This window comes from Chlamydotis macqueenii, chromosome 2 (assembly GCF_036417535.1).
Source record: "Chlamydotis macqueenii isolate bChlMac1 chromosome 2, bChlMac1.mat, whole genome shotgun sequence".
NCBI lineage: Eukaryota > Metazoa > Chordata > Aves > Otidiformes > Otididae > Chlamydotis > Chlamydotis macqueenii.
In genome coordinates, this window is record NC_141557.1 from 56,043,511 (window position 1) to 56,066,799 (window position 23,289).

At 40.2% G+C, this 23,289-nt stretch overlaps 1 protein-coding gene across 1 annotated transcript; it reads right to left on the bottom strand.

The window, feature by feature from the left end:
- Nucleotides 1-3,543: 3,543 nt before the first annotated feature.
- On the bottom strand, nucleotides 3,544-22,072 carry INHBA (inhibin subunit beta A). Its single transcript, XM_010130100.2, has 2 exons — nucleotides 21,417-22,072; nucleotides 3,544-10,373 (listed from the first exon to the last, which is right to left on the bottom strand). The coding sequence occupies exons 1-2, from the start codon at nucleotides 21,802-21,804 to the stop codon at nucleotides 9,487-9,489; spliced, it is 1,275 nt and encodes a 424-aa protein (XP_010128402.1). The 5' UTR covers nucleotides 21,805-22,072; the 3' UTR covers nucleotides 3,544-9,486.
- Between the last annotated feature and the right edge of the window lie 1,217 nt (nucleotides 22,073-23,289).

Here is a 23,289-nt window from a genome sequence, read left to right on the forward strand (position 1 = left end):
ATTTGGATAATAGATTCTTGAGCCCGGTTCTGCATAGCAGTTTGCTTCTTCTCTTGTGGATTTCCTGCCTATCTGCTCCAGGTCATTCGTGAGAGCAAAAAATTTAATCTCTGCATCATGACCTGATGTGACAGTTACTGCATGGAAGTAGTTGAAACCACTCCCCCGTTGCTGCATTTCCTCTCCCTGCAGTCCCTCTGCTCTTTCCCAGTACTGCAGACCCTCTTGGTACCCAGGCTGGGTCACTGGCAGGACAGGCCTAGTACCAGGCTTCTTCTGCTTGAACCTGGAGTTTCTATCCATAGAGAACATCTTTTATTTGTTGGCAGAATTAACTTACTTATCTGATCTTTCTCCTTCCTGCCCAGACATGTGGGGGTGGCATAAAGCTCCTGTGCCTGAAAGTATTTTCTTAAGCTATGGAAATATGAATGGAGAGGAGAAGCCTAAAGCTAGAGCCAATTTCGCCACAACAGCTGTGTACAAATGACCAGGCTGTCAACTGAAAGCGTGAGAAAGGAGTAGGATTTGCACGAAAAGGTATGCATTTGAAAGCATGACAAATTTAAACCTGATTCATGCTAAGGTAACTTGCCAGTGCTGAGACAGGCCTGAATTGCTTATCAGGGTTGTGTCATGTGCTAGAAATTTCAGAAAATTGAAATAGTTTGATTTGTCACTTGTTAACCAATCTGTCTGCCCAGTCTTTAGATAGATTTGTGGCCTCTGTACACTCTCAGGGTGGCAATAGCAGTGAGTGTCTGGTGCCTGAAAGTGGTGCTGCGTCTCCTTCCTGCATTGCACCATTTCTGAGGCTGGCATGACCCTGGGAATGGCTTTGTCAGTGCAGAAGACACACAACTCAGGTGAGAAGTAAGATTTAGACCTTTGAATGGGCTCCTTATGTAGAAAGAACCTGTGAAATTGCATTCTGTAACTGGAGGTCTTTCTACTTCTACCCTGATTTAAGTTATCTTCACATTTTCCAAACTCTGATCACTCTCATATGTGGTTCATTAAAGTTCCCATACCATCTACCATCCTACCCTTTGCTCTCTTATACTCAGTGATCTTTCTCAAAAAATAAGACTTAATTTTACTTTCAGTTAAGCCATCCAGGTCTGCAATACCCTGCTGACTTCATTAAGATCAAGCCCAGGCCTATAAACTACATCCTAATGCAGCCATAAGAGGCATTCTTGTGTGTGCGTAAGTTGTGGAGGAGCAGTCTGCTCAAGAGCCCCTCTAGGGACCTCTGCTAGTATCTCTTGCCAACTTTCCTCTGAATGTTTTTCTTGTTTGAATAAAGCTGCTATGTTGTTTTTGTCCGCTGTTATATGAAATTCTGGAGGCCATAACTCTGGTGATATACATTTCTGTCTTCTCTGAAGCAGAGTAACTTTCTCAGGCAATAGGGACTGGATGAGTCAGACATATTAAATAATTGTTATTCCTGATGTGGTGTTTCAATGCATACATTGAATTTGCCACTGTGTCCGTAAGCTGCAATGTCACTGTTGAAAGAAAAAATAAACCTATTCCCTCTCACTGCCCTCATAAGACAAAGATACACATATAGTGTGTACTCATGTGGACCTTTCTCCCAGCTCTTCCACTTCGGGTGCTTGGAGTTGCTGGCTGCTGCAAAGTAAGGGGAGACTTCACCATTCACTTAACTCTATCCTGCAGAGAGGATTTGGGATGCCCTAGCAGCTGATTATTTTCTGCACTATTTTTCCAGTCAATGTAATTCTAGCAAAGCTGATGAAAAGCAATAGTAGACAGGAGAGATGTGATCAAATGGTGACAATGTGTAATATAGCTCTTCTGAAACCATGAAATGCCTAGAGGTCATAGAAGCTGGGCAGCAGGTATTTCAAGCCGTGGATTTGATCACTGTGCTATATTTCTATCAGCAGTATAAGGGAGGACAGTCACTCTGAGCCCTAGGCAGTACTTGAAATCAGTCTGCGGTTGTATTTCAGGGAGACAGACAAACTTAAGTAAGAAAGGGATCATTGAGGGCAGCCATTGAGACTACCAAAACATAGACTCTGTTAGCCCTGGGAGAAGCATGGAAAGAATCATAATATGCACTGAAATTAGCCCAGTGACTCAGTAGCCAAGCAGCAGTGTGAAGATGTTCCTCTAAGGTAGGAAATCCACACTGAGTAGACACTATCTGTGTATCTGTTTTGCAAGATCATCTGGCATTATCTGCCTTTGTCTGTATATTATTAGCATGGTTTAATTTGTTTAGGACAGGGTTTGTTTTTTTTCACTTTTAGCAGATTGTTTTGCTCATGCAAAAGACAGCTCTTAGTTCTCCACTGTTCTTTTCAGATGGGGCATTTCAACAAGCCTGTACAATAGCAACAGTTCTCAATAGCATTCTTAAAACAAAAAGAAAATCAAATGGCTAGAGAAGATTGAAAAAATCTGGATTACACCATCAAGTACTGCACTTTATGTCATGCCAGAGAAAGGATAACTCCCCATTTTACACAAGAAGCGTAAGCCTCACATATACCAGGTTAACACAATAGTAGTTGGAATCAAGTAGCCCTTACGATTTTATTCTCTTAGAGCAACTTCCAAATCCAGTTGGATTTGTCCTTGCTGGCAATAACAGTAATATTAGTGGTCATAACAAAGGAAAGAAAGCAAATATCCAGTCATGTCTTAATTAGATCCAAAACAAAGTCTTTCTTTAGCTCTGATTGCATTGATTTGTTGAAAACGTATTCTCAGTAAGAGGAAGGCAATTCACTTCTCCAGCCTTTGTAGAAAGGCTTTCAGTGCCTTATTATTAAAAGGCCTGTTTATAGTTGCGGTGGCCTGCGCTTGAGCACCGTGCAAATAATCGTTTAAAGATCAACCTCAAAATTCTTGTTCCCTGATTCTCACCCCACTGGAATGTAGCAGGAGTCCATTTATTGCTGTAGGAATGCAATGGCTGGTGAAAACCCTTCATAAATTCACTTTCTTTTCAAATATGAGAGTATTCAGATGATTTCTCACTCAGACCAGGGATCAGCTGCCTGTGATCAGGCCTCTTTGATCACTTCATCTGACTACTAATCAATTTATAAACTAGCACTTGTGAACTGACAATTTTGTCTCGGTAATACAAATTCTCCTTTTATCTGTGTAGGCATCTAATTCTGGGTTATTCAAGGGAATTGTGGTGATGGTAGTTGAAGACCTAACAGCCTGCAGGCAAAGAGAAGTTGCAGTTGGCTTTAGCTTTTGTACTCGGTGTGTTTCACAAGGAGAAGTGAACAATCTAAAATTCCATTACATGTAAGGCCATGAATTTGAATGTCTGTTTAGCATAGTCACACTAAAGAGAAAGGCATCACACTGCTCAGTTCAAAGAGGCACACACATATTTCACCTCTAAGGCTAAATTTTTTCTGTTATTTCCCCAGCTCCCGTGAATTTCCCAACCAGGAATGCATATTAAGGGACGATTACACAACGTTTGGTGAAACTCCCTTTATTTATTTCACTTGTGTTGTTGCTGCTGTTGTATAAGAAAGAGCAAAATAACAAAAAGAACAAAGTAAAATAAAATAGTAGCTGACCCAAACATTTTTAATACGGTGAAATCCTCTTCCAAATGCAAAGACTCTTTCTTTCTTTCTTTCTGCTTTTTCTTTGCATTAATTTGTACAAGCATTTTTTTTTTTCTGTGAGCCAAATACATCTCTGGTATAACTTCACTGAAGTCACTGGACTTACACCAGAGGTGGTTTTGGTTCTCTGTCCTGGGTAAATACAGTAGGAATAAATTGGTCACGCAGGCAGAATGTCTGGCAATAAGTGCACTGAGTGGTCCTGGCAAACCAATAGGAAAGATCTAAAATAAAAATCCCAAACAGGTCTTTTATTTAACATAGGGCCTAAAAATCTACTGGGAGCTGCTGAATACTGCCCACTAACTGTACAAAGTATAGGTAGCATGCCTTCCAAATATCAAAATACCAGACGGAATGCCGTGAAAATAAATAACTTCTAATATAAACAAATGAGAACATATCAAACTGTTACCTCTTTAAACATAATGTAAATAAAAAAAATACCAGTCCTTCTACACAATAAATATTAAGAAACCATTGACATAGTTGAAATGTACTCATATAAATTAACAACTTTAATTACATTAGCCGAACAGACATTGGTTAAAGCACTGCATGTAGTATGCAAAATAATAATAATAACAATAATAATAATAATAATAATATCAACAACAAAACACAGAATGATAAAAACAAAATAGGCTTCATAATATCTTGGCTTTCATAATTTATATATATATGTATATACATATATATATAGTTGTGTGTGTATATATATACTGTAGATATATATATGATATGTATATATACATACATATATATATCTTCAACCCATCGTCGATGTATTGTTTCTGAAAGTATTTAAATACAAAGAAACCCATTGAGAATTAACACAGATCCACTATATCTCAAAAAATAAATAGCTATATAACCCAGAAGTGTTGTTTGTTTCTGCCCATGAAAAAGTTGTTTATAGTTGTTCATGAAAGGTCATAATATTATTTTATTTCCTCATACTGAAAACCTCTTTGCTCCACATGTAATGCAGTGAGAGCAGATGGGGAGTAAAGCTTTTTTCAGTGTAAGGAAAGTGATTAGCATCTGATTCTTATATTGATGCACACTATTGACATGAGTTTTAACTTTAAGAACTTAATCATTTCCATCACATCTCTTCTGCCTACACTCTAGAAATAGATTTTGCTCACTTCATTGATGCTAACTGGTAACTTTCTAGGAAAGGAGACCCTCTGAAATCAACAGCATTGCTTACAGAGTAAGGCACTGTTCCACATGAGTAACTATAGTCGATAAAAATTTTACAAATGCCTCAACTTCTCTGCCTCAGAGATATTGCTAGCCTCTATCCGGCTTTGCGGTGTCACAGTTAAGTGAACTTGATGACTTAAATCTCAACTAAATACAAAAAAAAAAGCAGGTATATAGAACGGAGTCCTATTTGCAATGATTTGGTAAGAGATTGTTTCTATTGAAGTCAATGACAAAACTCCCATGTCACTCAGTTCTACAGTTTTGAGCCCTAGATCAGTATTCTGCTGTGATATATGAGTGCAGAATAATTATAAGCATCTGTAAGCATTTCCTTTTGCTAAACCCTAAGAATACAAATACATTCAGCCCTCACAAAGAAACATCTTAACGTGCACTTCTGCCAGTTTCCTAGGCCTTGTATCCAATGAGCATCTGACATGGAGGGAGGGAAAGACTACCAAATGTGGTCAACTGTGAAGCATGAAGAATGTGGAGGTACTAAAAAAATACATTTCTGTGATTAAATATATACTGAAAATACATTTTCAATATAAACAGGAAGTAGGTTATATGGAAAGGAATGTGTTAGCAGTTAAAAGCCTCTTTTTTTGGTATAGTCATACCTGAAAGGAGAAGTAATTTTTGAGACTGCATGCCCTTGAACAACTGTTTAAATATGGTAACAATTTCTAATGCTATTTTAAGTACATGCAGATTTAATTAAATAAAATTATCAGGGGTGGGGTATTTTGGTGGAATCAGTCAGTCTTGATTAACATCCCGATTTCTTATTTTATTTTATCATACAGTTTTTCATTTCCCCCTACTTTAAATAACTCTGACCACAAATCAAAACCCCATGACTGAATCTGGAGATTGGAGGGAGAAACCTTTAAAATTTGTGACTAGTATACATACACAAATGAAAGCTAAAAAGCAGGGCTTAGGAACAGTTACTTCTTAATTTGAAAACCTTCTTTTGTTTTTGGTGTATCTATCATGGAGGATGCCCACCACATCTAAAATCCTGTCTTCTTTCCCCACTTGGATGTTGTCTCAGGCTGGTCTCATGTTTTCCAGGGCCAGTCCCCATTCACCACATAAAAGCTGGTAACAAACTCAGCATCAGACTTCTTTTTAAAGGCTATTTCTGCTTTGGCCAGGAAAATTGTGAGTCTAGACGTACTCTGCTTGCAGCCAATGGGAGTTTTGCCATTGTCATTTAGGGGAAGGTGCTGGGATTTCAGGTCTCCAACGCTTTCTAATTAATCACACTTGAGAATAATTTTTACCAACATGAGCCATCTCACCTGCTTCCCCTTACCACTATGTTCAGAGATCAACCATGATGCAAGCAGCCTGGTTTAAATAATTGAATTAAACAATGTTGGATATGGTGCCATTCATTCAAAATTCTTTCACTCCCTTCACACTGCCCACAGCAAAAGAAACTTGTCATTCACCCTGGCTTACCTTTACTCATGTAAGCCGTTTTACTAATCTTGTAAGGAGACCAGTAGATGTCAAAGAGCCTGTTGACATGAGTAAGGGTTCTGGGACAATGTATCCAATTTTAAGCTCAAGTCTAAAGACCAGTGACAGAAAAAGTACTTTCCTCAACAACTGTCACAAACTATGTCCCTGCTCCTGCTGTTTCAGAGCCTGGCTCTACTGCTAGAAAAATCAGCAGTAATTCTGCCATTTGCTTCAAATGAAGCACGGTCAGGAACTTGGTTTGTTTAAGTTATAAAGATAAATTAGTTATTCATCTTTTTTTTTTCTTTTTTTTTTTCTGCTAGCATTTGGTATCCCTCCCTTTCCCCAGGAAGGAAACACAAAAAACCCAACAAACTTCTGCAAATAATTTAAATCAGAAAGCCTTGATATTTTACAGAATACTTTAGTGACAAATTTAGTGTTTACCCAATTGTTATAATTTTTAATTTTTTTTTTTTTCCAAATTGCAAACAAGTCTGTAAAAAATGCATTGTATAAAAATTACATAAATGTATAACCCATTAGCTGTACTATGCAATCTAAATACTGTGGAATAAATTAGATAGAAAACTTAGCTATAAGCATGTATGTTGATATCTATTTAACAGAGGAAAGGGCTTTTTTTTCTTTTCTTTCTTTTTTTCTTTTTTTTTTCTTTTTTTTTTTTTAAATCTGTATTGATACGTACAAATACGGACATGCGCCCATGCGAACATACATATGCACACACAGAGAACACCCACGCACACATGCACACACAAACAGTTTTGGCTGACAAAAAATGAAGGCCCTGATTACACTGTTTAAACATAGTTCTCGCCATGAAGGTGCTAACATGCTATCCCTAGCCAATGTGACCGGGTTAAATTGTGCTATCTTTTTTTATTTTTTTATTTTTTTATTTTTTTTTTTACAGACTGTGCTCTCAACAAGGTGGGGAGCCATGTTAGTGCTTCTTTTTGTGATAGGTGTTTTGAAGCCTGTCCCATCAGAAGCCAGCTAACAGGGGCTTGGTCCTGCAAACTTGTGAGAGTCTGAAGCTTCAGGCTCAGGGTTATCAAATTCAGTGTAAACAGGGCCTAAAGGTTTCTCCCATTCCCTCTTATCATCTCCCCCTACCCAAAGACAAATGTTTTAACTTTAACATTCTTTTAAATATGACAGCGATAGAATTTTTTTAAAAAGACTATCTACCTATGCCCTATGGGTTGGACCCTTCAGGTTAGGTGTTGACACTGAAAATTAGGTCTTACAGGTAATGTGCAAACCCATTAAGAGTTGTCATGCTAGAGGGTGGTGGTTGAGACAGCCAGTCTTTTGCTGAAGACTGCATTTCAAACAGAAATCCTGCCACAACTGCCATTTTCTGCATATTTGCACGGGTGATGGTGGGCAGGGCCCAAAGCTGCTTCCAATTTTACATCAAGACTTTCTAAGTGTACACCAGTACTTTAGCTTTCTCTCACACAAATACCATCTTGAACATGTAGCCTCCCCCTTGGTAGTAACAAGCAAACAGTCTTTGAACATACTGTGCTTTGCACACAAACATTCATTGTTTTAAGAACATTAAAGTGAAGCCAGAAGTGCTTATACCTTGTGTATACATACATATATACATACAGAAATATATACATATATATGTGTGTATACCTTGCATAAAGTTGTTTCCCAATAATGCACTGTTTCTGTGCATCAGGGACAAATTTTAGTGTTGTACATGCAAAAGAGTACAGTTACGCTTAGCTGGACCTCGGATCGGAACACCTTGGATCCAAATCCCAGGGCTTTTCTGGACTTACTTCCAATGGCAACTTTCTGTTGAGGGCACTGTTTGAATTTAACTGGTTAACATTTATTCTAGCCTGAATGTAATCAACCCACTGACCTTTTATTCAAACCCTAACTTATTACAGGTGAATAGTACCAACCACAAACAGACTTTTTAGAGGCTCGCACAAATGTCTTTGGTGTATGTGTCTATTCATTTTAAGGTACAAAATAATAATAATTATTATAATAATAAAAATAGCTATTTTGTGTGCTGTAGCAGTTCTTGTATAGCTCACATAAGTGCAGCTCTCAACCCCTCCCACACCCAACCACCCTCCCTTGCAAATATTTGTTAAATAAGAATTAGACAGGTCAGACACCATTGTAGTGCAAATAGTAAACGATTAAAAATTTTTTTTACAAAATATAGAAATGTTTGGCTCCAGTAACTGGACAAACATGTTCCTTTCAAGTATCTCTCACTGAAGAATTTTTTTTAAAACAAGTTATTTCCATTTAGAAAAAAAAAAAGTCTTTCTGTTTTTTTTTTCTTTCTTTCGCAGGTAAACAGTTTCAAACCAACTAGGTTGCATAGTTCTAACGTTGTAAGCACCTTTACAAAATGTAACTTTTATTCTTTCATTCGTTCTTTTTCTTATTCTGTTTTTTCTTCATTTTTCTTTTTTCCTTTTTTCTTTTTTTTTTTTGTAAATGTAGTGCAGAAGATGAAGGTGTATACACCTGCACAATATTGTCCCTTTACCAATGTTAAGTGTATGTATGTGTCTAGTGTCTGTATGTATAGAGATATGTATATAAATACATAGCCATATATATACACACACGAACACTACACACCTACTCAGTTCCTCAGTAAATTTGGAGGGGAAAGTGCCAGTGAATGTAGTGTTCATACACATGGCTTTTCAAAGAATTTCAGTGACATTTTGGACTCAGTCCAAATTGCTGCAGGTTAGATGAGCTGCTACCACGGCTTGAACTGATGGGTAACTAAGGGAGGGAACGTAACTCCCCTAGTAATAACTAATGTTTAATATACTATGTAATAAGATAAGGAGCATACTGAAAGGAAGGGGAAATCCCCAACCCATACCACCATTCAGATGTATCTCATTCAAGCCCGGGTTCATGAAGCTTTCATCCTTTTTATAGCTGAAGTCTTTTCTGATCCTCCATAAGTCTTTTTTTCTTTTCTCTTTTCTCTCTCTTTTGTTTTTGCTTTTATTTCCGATGATTGTTTCATTCAAAAAAAGGTTATACCATGTCTGGTCTTTCCTCTTCTTGGGCTTTTGATACAATTTTCTTCTCAAGTTAATGAGAAGGGTCTCGAGCACACATGTGTCTATGAACAGCCACACTCCTCCACAATCATATTCTCTATGTCTTTCTTAATGATGTTCTGGCCATCATCATAGTAGAGCATGGACATGGGCCGCAGCTTCGTTGGAACGCAGCATGACTTGAGGTTGGCAAAAGGGCTGTGGCCCTGTATGCGGTAATGGTTGATGACAGTGGAGTGGAAAGATAATGATGAACCAGATGTGCCTGCTATATGGCTGGGACACTCTCCTTCGCAGTAGTTGGCGTGATAGCCTGTAGGTGCAATGATCCAGTCACTCCATCCTATGTCCTTGAAGCTGAGAAAGAACTGCTTCTTGCAGCAGATGTTGACTTTGCCATCACACTCCAGCCCTCGTCTCCGTCGCCTGTGCTGGCGGTCCTCTGAGTGCCGGGCAAGCATCATCAGGAAGGGCCGATGTGATTGCTCCTTTTCCTCTTCTCCTGTGAATTCTCCAGCTTCCTTTTCTTTCCCTTCCCCATCATCTTCCTTTTTCTTCTTCTTGCCCAGTAGCACCAGGCTGGCTCCAGTCTCTTGGCAAAGGTCACAGGCAATCCGCACATCCAAAGAGCTCTTCCCTTGGTCCAGGAGTCTCTGAACGCTGCTGGAGACAGGAAAGATGTGCCAAGTGCTCTTACGGGTGTCCACTGCCTTTTCCGAAATCAAAGTCTCGCTCCTTTCACCTTTCAGCCCCCTGTCTTCCGTATCTTCTGATCCTTCAGAGTTGCCTTTTGGCTGCCGCTGCTGTTGAAATAGGCGGATGGTGACTTTTGTCCTGCTTCGGTTGGCCTTGGAGACCTTCAGGAAGAGCCACACTTCAGCATGTTCCACCACTGATAATTCACTGCCTTCCTTGGAAATCTCAAAGTGCAACGTTTTCTTGGCTGTGCCTGATACGGTAAATAGAAATAGACAGGAAGAGCTTGTTAGTATGTCTGCTTGCATTCTGTTAGAGAGAATTCTGTTACTGTCGCCACAGGCATGAAGTTCCCTAGGTTTTCTACTTGGCTCTTTAAATTTTTATGATTCCTCTGTTCTAACCTTCCTTCACCTGACCCCCTCCTCAGTTTGTCTTTTGTGAAAATTCTGTCTTTACAGAAGTATTTCTTTGCCTGTTGTTTCCCAGTATCATATTTTACCCAAAGCATTTTGTTATAGAAATGATATAGTCATTTATGTAAAGCATCTCATGGCAAATAAGCATCAGTAGCTGCTAAGAGTTCAGTTGTCTAAGCTGTCTTTGGGATCACTGTTAGCTGAAAGGCAAAAATGCTTTTGTGACAACAGTCCATGACTGTGTGTACCATACACACCGAACAGCCAAAGTCAGGGAGTGAGTTCCTACCCTGCCAATTCTTTGGCAATTCTTTGGAAATCATGTGGGAACAAGGTCTGCCCTTTCTCTCTCTGTAAAATGCCATTCTTCATATGCATGCTAAAATGAGTTGTAAATGTCAATTGTTTCAAAAACAAAGAAATACTAAAACATGAGCCCCAGCTTTGAGACGTTTGCAGAGTTATATTGTAAAGAATTTCAGAATTGCAGCAGGCAGACTCTTCATCCTGTGAGATGTTAGCTGTAGATCCTGTTCTTAATTTAACACACTGTACTCGCTGTGATTATAGTAATGGTGAATACCCTGAGAAATGAGCTAAAGAACTGTATAATTATGGGGATGGTTCTCTGGCATAATTGTATCAACTTGCTGAGATGTCATGATGATGATTATGATGGTGAGGGGGTGTTTCTCTGATACAGAGCTCACATTCCTGCCAGAAGTTGGAATGAATAATGAGGGCTGTTTAATTATTTGATCACTAGAGCATGAAAAAGTTAAGAGAGAATGAATTAACTGGGGGGTAGCAGTGGTATTATTTTTTTAAGAGAGGTATTTTTCAATTTTCTTGACAAAAGAAGAAGTCATGTTGGCATCTTTTGTTCTTTCTCAGCACAGAGGCCAGGATGGACTGGGGTCACAGATTTGAAATGCACAGGTATCTGACCTTAGTGAGACAGAAACAGTGTTCATAATTATCAGTTTGTCATGAATATTATTCTTGAGCTACAGACGGTTGTTTGCCCAGTTCTCTGTGCCGTTGTTCTCCTTGTCAGGGAACCTGAACTGACCACCAGGCAAGTGGTGATCAAAACTGAAGTGGCTGGATGCATACAAGAGAAATTGCTCTCATGGCAGCAAGGCTTTCCTCCTTGCTTCCCATTGCCACTGAACTCCACTAGTATGGGCTCCCTGACCATCTCTCTCCTAACCTGTTCTCAGGTGAGACAGAAGTGGGACAAAATCACAAGAGACATCTGTCTCGTATTCACTTGCAAATTGAAGAGTTCCTGGTTTCTGTGTAGGCAGGCTGTGCTGCCCTTTGAGCTACCTGTTGCTTTCCTTCTCTGTTAAGTCCTGGCATTGACACATCCAGATTTCCCTGGTGGCATTCCCAGGTCAAAGAGACAGACCTTTCTGAATTAACGTGGCCAAAGGGCACAGCGTTTTGTTTTTGTTTTCCCTCTAAGTGAGAGTGTGAAATTGTAGCCTTTAACTGTCACTGAGATAGGGAAACACATGGTTTGTGTTAACTGCTTCTCACAGACTTTGCTGATGCCAGTCTCCAAAGTGAGTTACATTAATTACTCGGGGAGCTACATGAACTAGTGGCACTGTGTCTTAGAAAAGGAAGTGGCTTATAGAAAAGACAGAGCAAGCTGACCAGTGCTGTGAGGCATAGTGGGGTTACTGTTTTTCTATTATTTTTTAAATAATATTAATTCAATAATGACTGAAAGTTCATTACTCAGCTCTTACCAGCTAACGCTGTTTTTTTGCATTCTGAAAATGAAACTACGGCAAAGCTGCCAGCTGTGTTGGAGCAGAGGGCAGGTGATAGGCATTAATCCCACTCCTGCCTGGGTTTCAGAGCATGAGAAAATGTAAAATGACATTCCTCCAGTCCAAAGAAAGTCTGGTCGATGAGGCTGGTTGCCTTGTACGTAGGGATGTTAAAAAGAGTATTCTCTATGAGAATGGATACTTCTATGGCCTGCAAGGACCACCCATTCAGCCTGCGGCTTCCGTCCCCTTGACTCTCTCTTCTAAAGCAAGCTGCTATCTTTAGCTTATCCCTTTCCTTTGCACACTCCTGATACACCCTTCCTGAGGGGGACCTGGGCTTCAGGGGAACCTGAAGGCAGGTGACCTGCTAGGAGTGGGATGCTGCCTACAAGACTCTCCATCCAACCTCTTCTGCTTGCTGTCCCTACTCAAGGAAACCTTGAGGGGAGAAAAGATGGTTTAGACTAAGCTGCAGAAATTATTCTGGCACCAGCAGTCTCTTCCCAGCTGCTCTCTTTCCCCAAAGCTCACAGACTGGTGCAGGGAATAAGTATATATTCCTGGGAAGTGCAAAACTTATTCTGTGTTCCTGATGTACCAAGCTGGGCACAGGCAGCAGTTCTGGCACTGGGAAGGATCCTGTCCATGAGCAGATCAGCTGTGCTGGGCATGAACGTGGAAAACTGGCCCAGTCAGTGTGCTCTGAAGGAAGCAGCCGTGATGTGCAGACCGGGCTGAACACGGGAAGAAGCCGTACGGCCCATCTGATCAGAAAAGCTAGATAGCCCCATGTTACAGAATAACCTAATTCTGTTAAGTGCTAATGCATGATATTTCACATTTTGCTATTTCCGTGCTAGTGGGAGTTGAAAACTTATGAAGTGACACATCCCCAACAGTAAATATTCATATTAACTTATGCACTGGCCAGAAGTGTAGCAATGCAGCCACTCTTTTTTGACAGGTATTACATGAAAGAAACAGGACCTCAAGAACTCTCTTAATTAGTTTTTCATGTGTTCCTGTATGTGTGAAAGTTGAATTCTTCCTTGTTACTAAAAATATTAGAATAGTACAGTGAAAGTGCCTGAACTGCTTTTTCTTTACTTGAGGCAAGTGAGCCTGAGCAAGGTAGCATAGGACATGTGCTTATACAGCCTCCCTGTAGGTTGTTAGCTACAATAACAGCCTCTCTGGATGTGGTTAGCTGCGTTTTCACACACGAATGGTCAATTCAGATTCTAAAGAAAAAAGATGCAGGAAGCTTATATAAGCCTAATATTTCTGGACAAAACAAAATCCTGAGTCCTCAAAACTGCATAGCTAATAGAAGGTTTTATAGTAATTAAAAAAAACCTTCCCTTTCAGAGGTCTTTTTAGAAGGAGACTGGGAATGGTGCAAAATTGGGGAGAAAAAGCATGCTTTCACATTAGGAAAAAACTGAAGCTTTTCTGAATTCTCTTCACATTCACAACTAGTTTGTTACGATCACACAGCACAAATGGTATGAATCCTGCAGTCTTTGCGAGGTCACTATGCTCAGACAAGCTCATTTTGAAATCAGAGCTTGGCTTGTGCTAAAACTGAATTGAGATCTCTGGATCTGACTTATTATGATTACACATTCACTTTATAACAGGATCTTTATTTCCAAAAGGTTCAGTGCTACAATAAAATAAATTCTTCAAGTGTTCTGAGACAAAAAAAAATTGCTGTATTTCATTTTCTCCAAATATTGCTTAGGGATTTAGCAGTCTTTCCTTTTTGGTCTGAGTTAATGACCAGGTTCAAAGCTTTGGAAATATATACTATTAATCTATCTGAAAATAAAAAGGAGACCTTCCTGAAAGTTGGGGATGGTGTAACTTCCATAATTTACATTTTATTTATCCTCTTGTCCTGCCCTTTTCGTCTGCCACAGCTGATTTGCAAGGGTCTTTTTCCATTTCTAATCATCCTGCTCCTCCTGCCTGACTCCTGTGGAAAGACCCACAGCCCAACAGTGGTAATGCCTTCATCACTTCCATGCTTATATAAACGGCAATGTCGACAGCCTGGATTGTTATCATAGCAGAAAGCGGCCGAAAAAGGAGACGAGGGATTACTTTGGGCCCCCTTTGATTGCTTTTCCTCATCTCCCCTTCCCAAAGCCTTGGAGAGGCCACCTCTCTGCTTTACTGCTGAGCACAGTCCCTTCCAGGAAGAGGAATGCCGGGGGAGCAGTCTAGCTGCACAAGTGACACTGGCAAATGCTGTGAGAAACGGTTAAAAATACAAGCCCTAAGAAGTAGTGCATATATGGTAAAAGGTTTAATGGAAGGAGTTACTGAATGGAAAGAAAGTGTAGCATCGGTATATATAGCATGAGAGTTTGCTCGTATCTGTTTTTCTCTTCAGTGGCGCTCGCACACCTTTTTAGGAGAGAAACCTGAAAACAGCAAGGAGAGGGGCACTTGCACAGGTACCCCCCTCTCCACCTCTGGAAGGGCTGTTCGGGGCTCACGCCTGGCACTCTGCTCCCAAGCGCTTGGTGACAGGCATGGCGGAGGAGAGCGTGGAAGGATTGGCAGAGCCCTTGCAGGCCCAGGCACGGGGGGACGGGCGAGGGGAGCCCTATGTGGGGTAGGTTACACTAGGCTGACGGCAGGAGCCTGTGGCTCCAGTGCGCTCTTCCTTGGAGGCTAAGGATTCTTCCTTCACTATCGCTGGCTTTAACTCTACAGTTGAAGCTCATTTATTTGCAATTTGCAGCGAGATTGAAGATCGAGCGCTGTTAGTTCAGTATGTCCACATAGACTAGGTAGGGTCGAAGCTATACAGTTAAGAGGATCTTTTTTGAGTAAAGTGCTAAGATACTTAAAATGACTTTTTTTTTTTAATCGCATGCTGTTAAATTATTAAGGCTGGTTTGTTTTTCATAATGAAAGTGATTATCCTTTCTGATATTATAATGTTACTTATTCTTAATTCCTCTTAATACACAGTACTTAAATTTTCCTTTGAAAAATGCTCACTCTGTAAGAAGGTACTGTTACTTTAAATTTCCATGCTTCACCGCTGCTTAATTTTGAACTGTTTTTACGTTATACTGTAAGTGAACTGTTTTTCCATACAAAGCAAGCTTTTTTTTCCTTTTTTAGTTGCTAACTTTACTACTGCCTATGTTTAGATTTGGGGGAATTTGTACTGCGTGCCAATCTGTAATTACATTCAAAAGCATCCTTCTCTTTACTTCTCATTTCCGTTCCCCAGGAGACAGAAAAAAATAGGTTACTAGAAAGGTTCTTCTAAAGAGAGTGAAGAGAAGAGCATGGTTATTGAGAGATAATTGCTCAAAATGTTTACTAATAAGTGACCACTAGAGTTAGATGAATTGTTCACAGCATAGAATTTATTTAGTGAATTTAGCACTGTTATCGTCTGGCAATTATCCCCTGGACAGACTGATTATTACAAATGTGTTATTACCATGATTAGACAGTGGCCGTTTCTGTGAATGCATTTCAGCCTATGGATCTCTGGCATACAATTTATTCTAACTATTCATCACCCCTCATATGTGACTGGTCATCCAGGTTGAGTACTTTTGGTTCCTGCTCCCTCACTGCCTGACTGTTGCCTCTTACAAAGGGAGGAGCAATTACGCCACAAATAACAAACACCTTATCTTTATGTTCACATACCCTTTGCTGCCAGCAAAAGATTTTTGTTGTGAGAAAAAAAAAAGCCACCAAAGAAAACCGGGAAAAAGAACTATTCCCGGAGCATTCGTGGAAGGAAAAAGCAGCAGCAACTTTGTTTAAATACGTTTTACTTGAAAAGTTAACCCAAAGGGGCATTGACAAGGTCATTCAGAATGTGAAATAATTCCGTTCTGTTGAACCTTGACTCTCCTCTGCTATTTTGTCAGGAGGGAAGCACTTTACATCCACAGCCTAGAGTTCTTTCCAAATTGCAAGCCCTTCCCCCACATGGCTTTAAATACTTAGATAGGAAAAAAAAAAAAAGGTGCTTGTTTGTTTGAAGGTTTTTGGTTCTTGATTTTTGCATTTACATCTGAAATAGCTCAAGCAAAGTTTAGGGTCACTTGCACCAATAACATATTTTAAGGTAAAAACAATACCGAGTCTCTGTCTTTCATAAAAGAGTAAATTTTTTTTTGTACACACTTGTAAAAATTTGTTGTAAATTCTAAAATTAAGTGGATCAAAAGCTGCTGCTCTGTTTTCATTAAAATAATAAATTTCTCTGCAACAAGGCCCAAATCCCAAGTCCACTGAAATGAATAGCAAAACTTCCAGTTGCTTCCAGTGGACTAAGCTTCAATCCTAAATCAATCTTGCAACGCTGTATTGCATTACATGAGATTACCTTTTCAGACCCATATAGATGTATCTAGATATAAGAACACCTCAGCATGAATCATTTACACGTAGGCAGTGTAGATACGCCCTGCACACAGGAGAGCACATGAATGCATGTGTTTATCTGCAGGAACCTATTCATATTACAGTGCTGCAGATACAGCTGCATGGGTGTGTAAGCGTGCCTGCCTTGGCAGACCCATACATATGAATATATGTGCGCTTATACTCACATATGGGGAAGTGCATCTTCTGAAATTACCAGCTGCATTTGCATACAAAACTGCATGCATGACTACACACAGAGATGGACACATGCAATACTTTCTCTCAGGTATCTCTTTCTAAACTGGTTCCCACCTTCTCAGATTCATCTGTGCTTTCTCAGGTTGTTCTCAAACCAGTCAGCCTCCCTGAATTCTTACATTTTGTTACAATGACACAGATTAATACAGAATGGCTTTCTTCTTCTGGAAGTAACTTGCTTTCGTTTGCTAAACTTGAAATCTTTGATATAGTATGCCAAAGCGAAAAAAAAAAACCAAAAAAAAAACCAAAACCCAAACCAAAACAACAAAAAACCGAGGGGAAATAGGCTTGTTTTCTAAAAGCCAAGGAGATTGCATTAAAAAAAAAGATGTGAGAAATTTAGCTCAGATGATGATTCACAGTCACATTTCTCAGTATCTTGTAAAAAATAATAATGATAATTTCTGATCTCTCTAGATTTCCAGAACTTCTAGCATGCATCAGTTTATTTTTTTCCCTTTTGCCTGTTTCCTTCCTGTATTATTTTACTTACAGTCTTCCACTCAGTGAATCTCTACCTTTTAACTGAACTGGAAGAGAGAAACAAGAGCTCCACTCAGAGAAGCTGCAGATAAGCATACAGATCTCTGGGATTCAGGATCCAATTAGGTAAAATAGGAGTTTGCATAAAGGTTGGCTTGCGTGGAGCAAAAAGCCTTTGGAGTGTGCCCTCTCGTGGCCATTCTTTATTCAGCACGGATATCGGGACTATTAAGTACATTTGTTTGGGAAAGAAAATCGGTAAAATTATTTACAGAGGCATAAGCGAGCCATCCTTTTTTTCGTCCTGAACTGCCAGTCTGGATGTATAGGAACAGGTATCTTCCTAGGAAAAGACGTAAGTGTGCACACATATGTATCTGCACATGGAAGTCGGTATCACACGATTAAGTCAGTTCACCTTGAGTTCAATATGAAGTGATACAAAAAGGTAGAAGCTGTCTAAATAGCTGTCAGACTTCTCTTTTTTTTTTCCCCTGAGAGTTCTCCTGATGATAAGCCTTTAGATTTCAGTATTTCTATCCAGTAATTGCTGTTACCTTCTCGGGGGCTAATGTTAGCAACCCATTTCATTGGTAGTTTAGTTGCCAGGATCAGATTAACTTGGCAAATTCCCAGGTCTGCCTAATAAGCTATCTACTTAAAATAATGAAAGACTTAGTAGCCAACCATATTTTATGAGCATTGGGTGTCTCAGTTATAGAACCTGTTGGATTTGCTTGTCACAGAATTATATGACCCCTCTCCTCAAAAGACTATTTTTAAGACCTTGAAGTAACCCACAGAGCCCTGGCACAGCAACCCTCATAGCAGAACTAATCAAGGTTAGTAATCTTAGTTTGATATGCAAGTAGAAAATCATTTTCATGTTTTACTTGTAAGAGTGCCAAAGGACAGTAGGGTGCATTTGTAAACTTTTGCCCAATACTTGCGGTCATTAGTTTTGCAAAGTTCTGCCTGGATTTGTTAGCTGTGAAAACTACCTGCCAATTATTTTGCTGATTTCCTGGACATAACTACACCTGTGCTTCAGACAAGTTCACTGCATTTAGTTTCCTCTCTAATTGTCTGAAGCCTGTGCTCATTTGAGTTTTGGTCTATTTTAGAAAATAGCCATCTCAAGCCAGAGTCACATGCACAGGGTACTATTTGTTCATTCACTGCATTTCATTGTATGCCTGAGGATACGGCTGATGAGAGATGGAAATACTACATTTTTATGAAGGCAAGTAGTAAATGTGGCTTCTGAAAGGTGGGGGTAGTAGCTGGTTTATGTCAAGTCATACCCAAAGGAGCAAAACTCCTGAAGTCTTATTTCTCTTTCCACAGACGTTTACTTGATACAATGTGAGATGTGTCCGTTCATTTTCATTGATTTCCTATTGCCCTCTTTTGAGACAGAGCGAGTTTCACATTAAAAGCAGAAAGAACATTAACCTGACTGTGAAAGGAACACGTTTATTCTCCTGCTTGGTCTTTTAAACTTATCCATACTCTTCCTAGTTCCCACAGAGTGAAAAGTGGGGACTGTCCATGTGGCTATATTCTATTCCTGTCTTTTAAACTCATACTTCCTATATGACATGTCATTTGCCTTCTTTTTGCCTCACTTTCCTCAACAGGAAAAATAATACTGCTTTAATATTTGACATGCAATACTGCTGGTTCGTAAGTGGAAGAAGTCCCAGATAGAGTTTACCTACGTTGTGCCAGTGTTGGCACCTGTAAAGTGTGGTAGATCCTCTCATGTTAGTAAGACACGAAATATGAATAGCTGTAGACTAAAATATGTTTTAGCAGTCTGAAGTTACTCCACAGAGTGAAGTTATCATTTCCATTACAAGCGCAAACCCTAGAGCTCAGTTTCTAGGTTGCTAATTGCTTGCTGCTAATTGCTCCTCCCTCCTCCCAGATCAAAGCCTTGCAGGTATGGGGAAAAGAGCCAGAGCAAACCTCCTGCCTTGGCTTCTGGGATGGGCTTAGCATGAAGGTGGAGAACAGCAGCAGGGAAGAAAAGGCACAGAGACACAGAGGATGCCCCTTTCCTTCAGCTACGCAACTCCATAGCATAAGTGTTCTTAAATTAATTTGGCTGGCAGTGGTAGGGCAACACTATGTAAATCAAAGCAAGTGACGTGTTAGTGTTGGGTGGTTTGTGGCGGGGGGGATTGGTGGCTGGACTATTGGCCAGCGTGTGGGCAATGGCACGATTTTTGCTGCTCACGTGACCCCGAGAACCAATGGCTTCAGGAGCCGCTGTTGGAGAGTGTCGTACTGAGTAGGCATATATTAAATTCCAAATTCCTTTGTGTCAGAGCTCAGGAGAGACAATAATGTGTTTACAAATGATTGAGACTCACTCAGTGAAGAGAAACCACTGCTCATGCCGTATGTGCTCAGAGCGAGCTGCTGAAAACCAGGTGGGGAATACGACTCATAGAGAGATTAAAGATTTCCTTGCTTTTAAAACTCATTTCTAAACTAGCATTGAGCTGCCCCTGCTTCTCATGACCACTAGCATTGACACCTTCTGCCTGCTTTCTGAAGCGGAAGGGATGGAAAAACTGAAAAGCCTGAGCTTTCATACTGAAGGAACTGATAATGTGTAATATTGACAAGGACTCCAAAGGCAAGGCTCCTTGTACAGCTGGAAATTGGACAGCCAGCAGGAATGTCTGTTCTTAAAAGCATGCACACTTCTTGTGCATGGCTTCCCTGCAAACAGAACATCTGAGTCAACAGGTTTTCAGGACTGGAAACTCTGAGTGTTGTCTTAATTGTTTATACTGCTGCAGCAAACTTTTAAACAAAAATGCTTGGAGTTCCTTTGCATACTTTGCCTACCATATGCTGTACCAAACAAAACAATAACATTCTTTTAAAACCGTCTTGGCAACAGGAAAAATGCCTTGGCTAGACAACATCATAAAAAGTTGCTGTTAGTTAGATTATAGAGTTATTGTAAGATACTTCTATTGATGCATGTATGAACATACTCATATATACTAACAGATATATGTGCACATACATATACATTGAATTAAAACAGGTTCTGGTCCTGTTCATGTAGGAACAAGACATAAAGTACAACTTTAGAGTTGTTTCCTATAGGGCAGTTGATGTGAATCTTAAGCCATTACTTAGTAAATATCTATATTCTGAGCTCTTACTGTATAAGAGTTAGGGAAAATAGAACTGTGAAAGAGTTCAAAATACACCCTACCAAGGTTGCAATTTTTTTTGGCAGGAGCGTTTTAGGAACAGAATCTTTTTTTTCCAGTATACAGAAGTCTGCATTACAAATCGGATCAGCTACAGCAACTTGACCGGTTCTATTGAAGTCATCTGACAGTCCCTGCAACTCTTTATTGCCGAAGATGCTGTGTTGAATTAAAAAAAAAAGAAAAAAAAACCAAAACCCCAAACAGAAAAACCCTCTCACTTCTAAAAATTAAAGCTGCTTCATCTGATTTTATAACTTCCACTGTAATTTTTACATGAAAGAGTTGTTTCTCAGGTAGTTTGCAGCTCACTTTCTGTCTTGATAAACTCCCCAAAAGGCTTCAGCCCTTTTTCTTTCACCACCGGCTCTGCAATTCAGTACTTTATTGCAAGTACTCTGGCTTCACAAGCACAGTTTCGAGGACCCCGCTGCAGCCTGACTTTCTGCTCAAGACTGGTTAGAGAGCTTCCTCCCTGTGTGGCTGTCTGTGCTTAGCAAGTGTAATCTGTAGCCAAGACTAAGTCAGAAAAATCAAATTCCTTCAGAGTCCCGTCCCCCCATCCCATTCCTCCTTCTCCCTTCCCCCAAGTATCATCCTACAACCTTGTAGAAAACATTATTGCTGAGGAGAAGTAGTTAACTGCAGTTATCACACAAAGGATATTTTACAGTTTTATTTTTCAAGCACTCACCTGATTCCGCAAAAGTGATGATTTCTGAGGTTTGCTCCACAACTTCATTCATTTCAGCTCTTCTTCCAACATCATCCTCTATTTCCACATAACCATCCTCTCCCACCTTTCCCACATGGAGTTTCTTGATGGCATTTAAAAGCGCTGCCTTGGGCACCGGCTGGGTGATATTAGGTCTGTCCCTCAAGTGCAACATGTTCAGTATGTGCTTCTTTACTGCTTCCACCATCTCAGGCTGTGAGCTGGGCACATCCTTTGAGAGCGTGGCGAGGGCACATGATGCACAGTCAGTGACTGAACTGTGCCCCTCGGATCCTGGGGTTGGGGAACTCCTCACTATAATCCAGCAAAGCACCAACAAAAATCCTCTCTTCCAAAGCAAAGGCATCCTGGCAGCAAAAGTTGTTGTGATTCCCTTTTTAAAAGGCCCTGCTTTTCCTCCCCCTTCACGCACAGTTTTTTTTGGGGGCTGGTTTGTTTTGTTTGTTTGTTTGTTTGCTTTTCCTTCTCTTCAGCAAATTCTCTGGAACGAGAACCAAAAGTTTTCTGTGAAGTTTTGTCTGCAGGTTCCCTCTCTGAATGCAATAAGTGCTGTAGATGTTTGTGGCTGTCAGGGAGAAGAGTTCTGACTCTGTCTCAGAGTAGGAGAGAGACACAGAGAGAGGGGGGGGGGAGAGAGAGAGAGAGAGGACGGATTGGCCTAAAGTGAGTGAGTGAATGAGAGAGGGAGGGAGTTTTGTCTGTGAGTAAAGGCTATGATTAGGAAGGGGGAGGAACAGGCAGGCTGGCTTCCTTATGCTCATTGCTCCCCTAACACACACCTCTCTTCGAATATCACTACTCGTGGTTTCTGCCCTCCTCTCTTTCTAAAATCTTGTTTCACTCCTGTAAATTTGCTCTTTTTTTTTCTTTTTTTTTTTTTTTGTCCCCCCTCCTGGCTCCTCCCTGGCTGTCATTCCTCTCCCCCCCCCACCCCCCTCCGCTTTTTTTTTTACCTTTCTTCTTTTTTTTTTTTTTGTTTTGTTTGTTTTGTTCCTTCAACAGTATCACTGGCTTAGCTAAACAGAGGAAACATGAATGAATGAAAAGAGTGAAACCTTTTATTAATGAGCACCTTGCTCTAGGTCCTGCCTGGAATTGTTAGGGATAGCAGGAGATGTTATGAATGAGATGGAGATGAGGACAGGGGCTCCAAATATTTTGGGCATAACATTATTTGCCTTGAGTAGAAGAGAAAAGATCTTTTCTGCTCCCTTCTAAATGCTGGAGGTTATCAACACTGGCAAGAGATCTGATGGGAGCAAAATAACACTGTTGTTTGGAGGGCTATGTAATACGTGATACACCCTCCAGCTGTGATATGCAGTCAGGCACTGAAAGCCTGAGCAGGAGTTGGTAGGGCATGTAACTGTGACATGCTAAGGTAGAGCCCTTGCACCAGAAATCTCCCTACTTCGATGCTAGTCTGTGCCTAGAAGTTCTCAGGCAGATATATTTAGGTTTGGGGTTAATCAAGTAACGTCTGAAAAATGCTTTGAAGGTGAAAAGTGTTACATGTCATCTGGCGAAATCATACTTGCTCCTGACTCAGGCAAATCCCTCATCGATGCCAATAATAATTCCATCTGAGTGAAAGCTGAGTAAGATCTACATTTGGCCCATTGTTATTAGAAGGCACTTTTCGTTTCATTCATTTAAATCACACAGAGCAACCATAATATTAGAATAAGACATCGGGAATGAAAAGCAATCTAAAACACTGCTAGGAGCCAGAGTTTCAACTGGTGTTGGCAGACCCTTGCCAGTTTATGCCCGTGAGGGCATAGTGAAAAGGCATTCCTTGTGTCACTGCCATGGCTTCATGTTGCCTTTA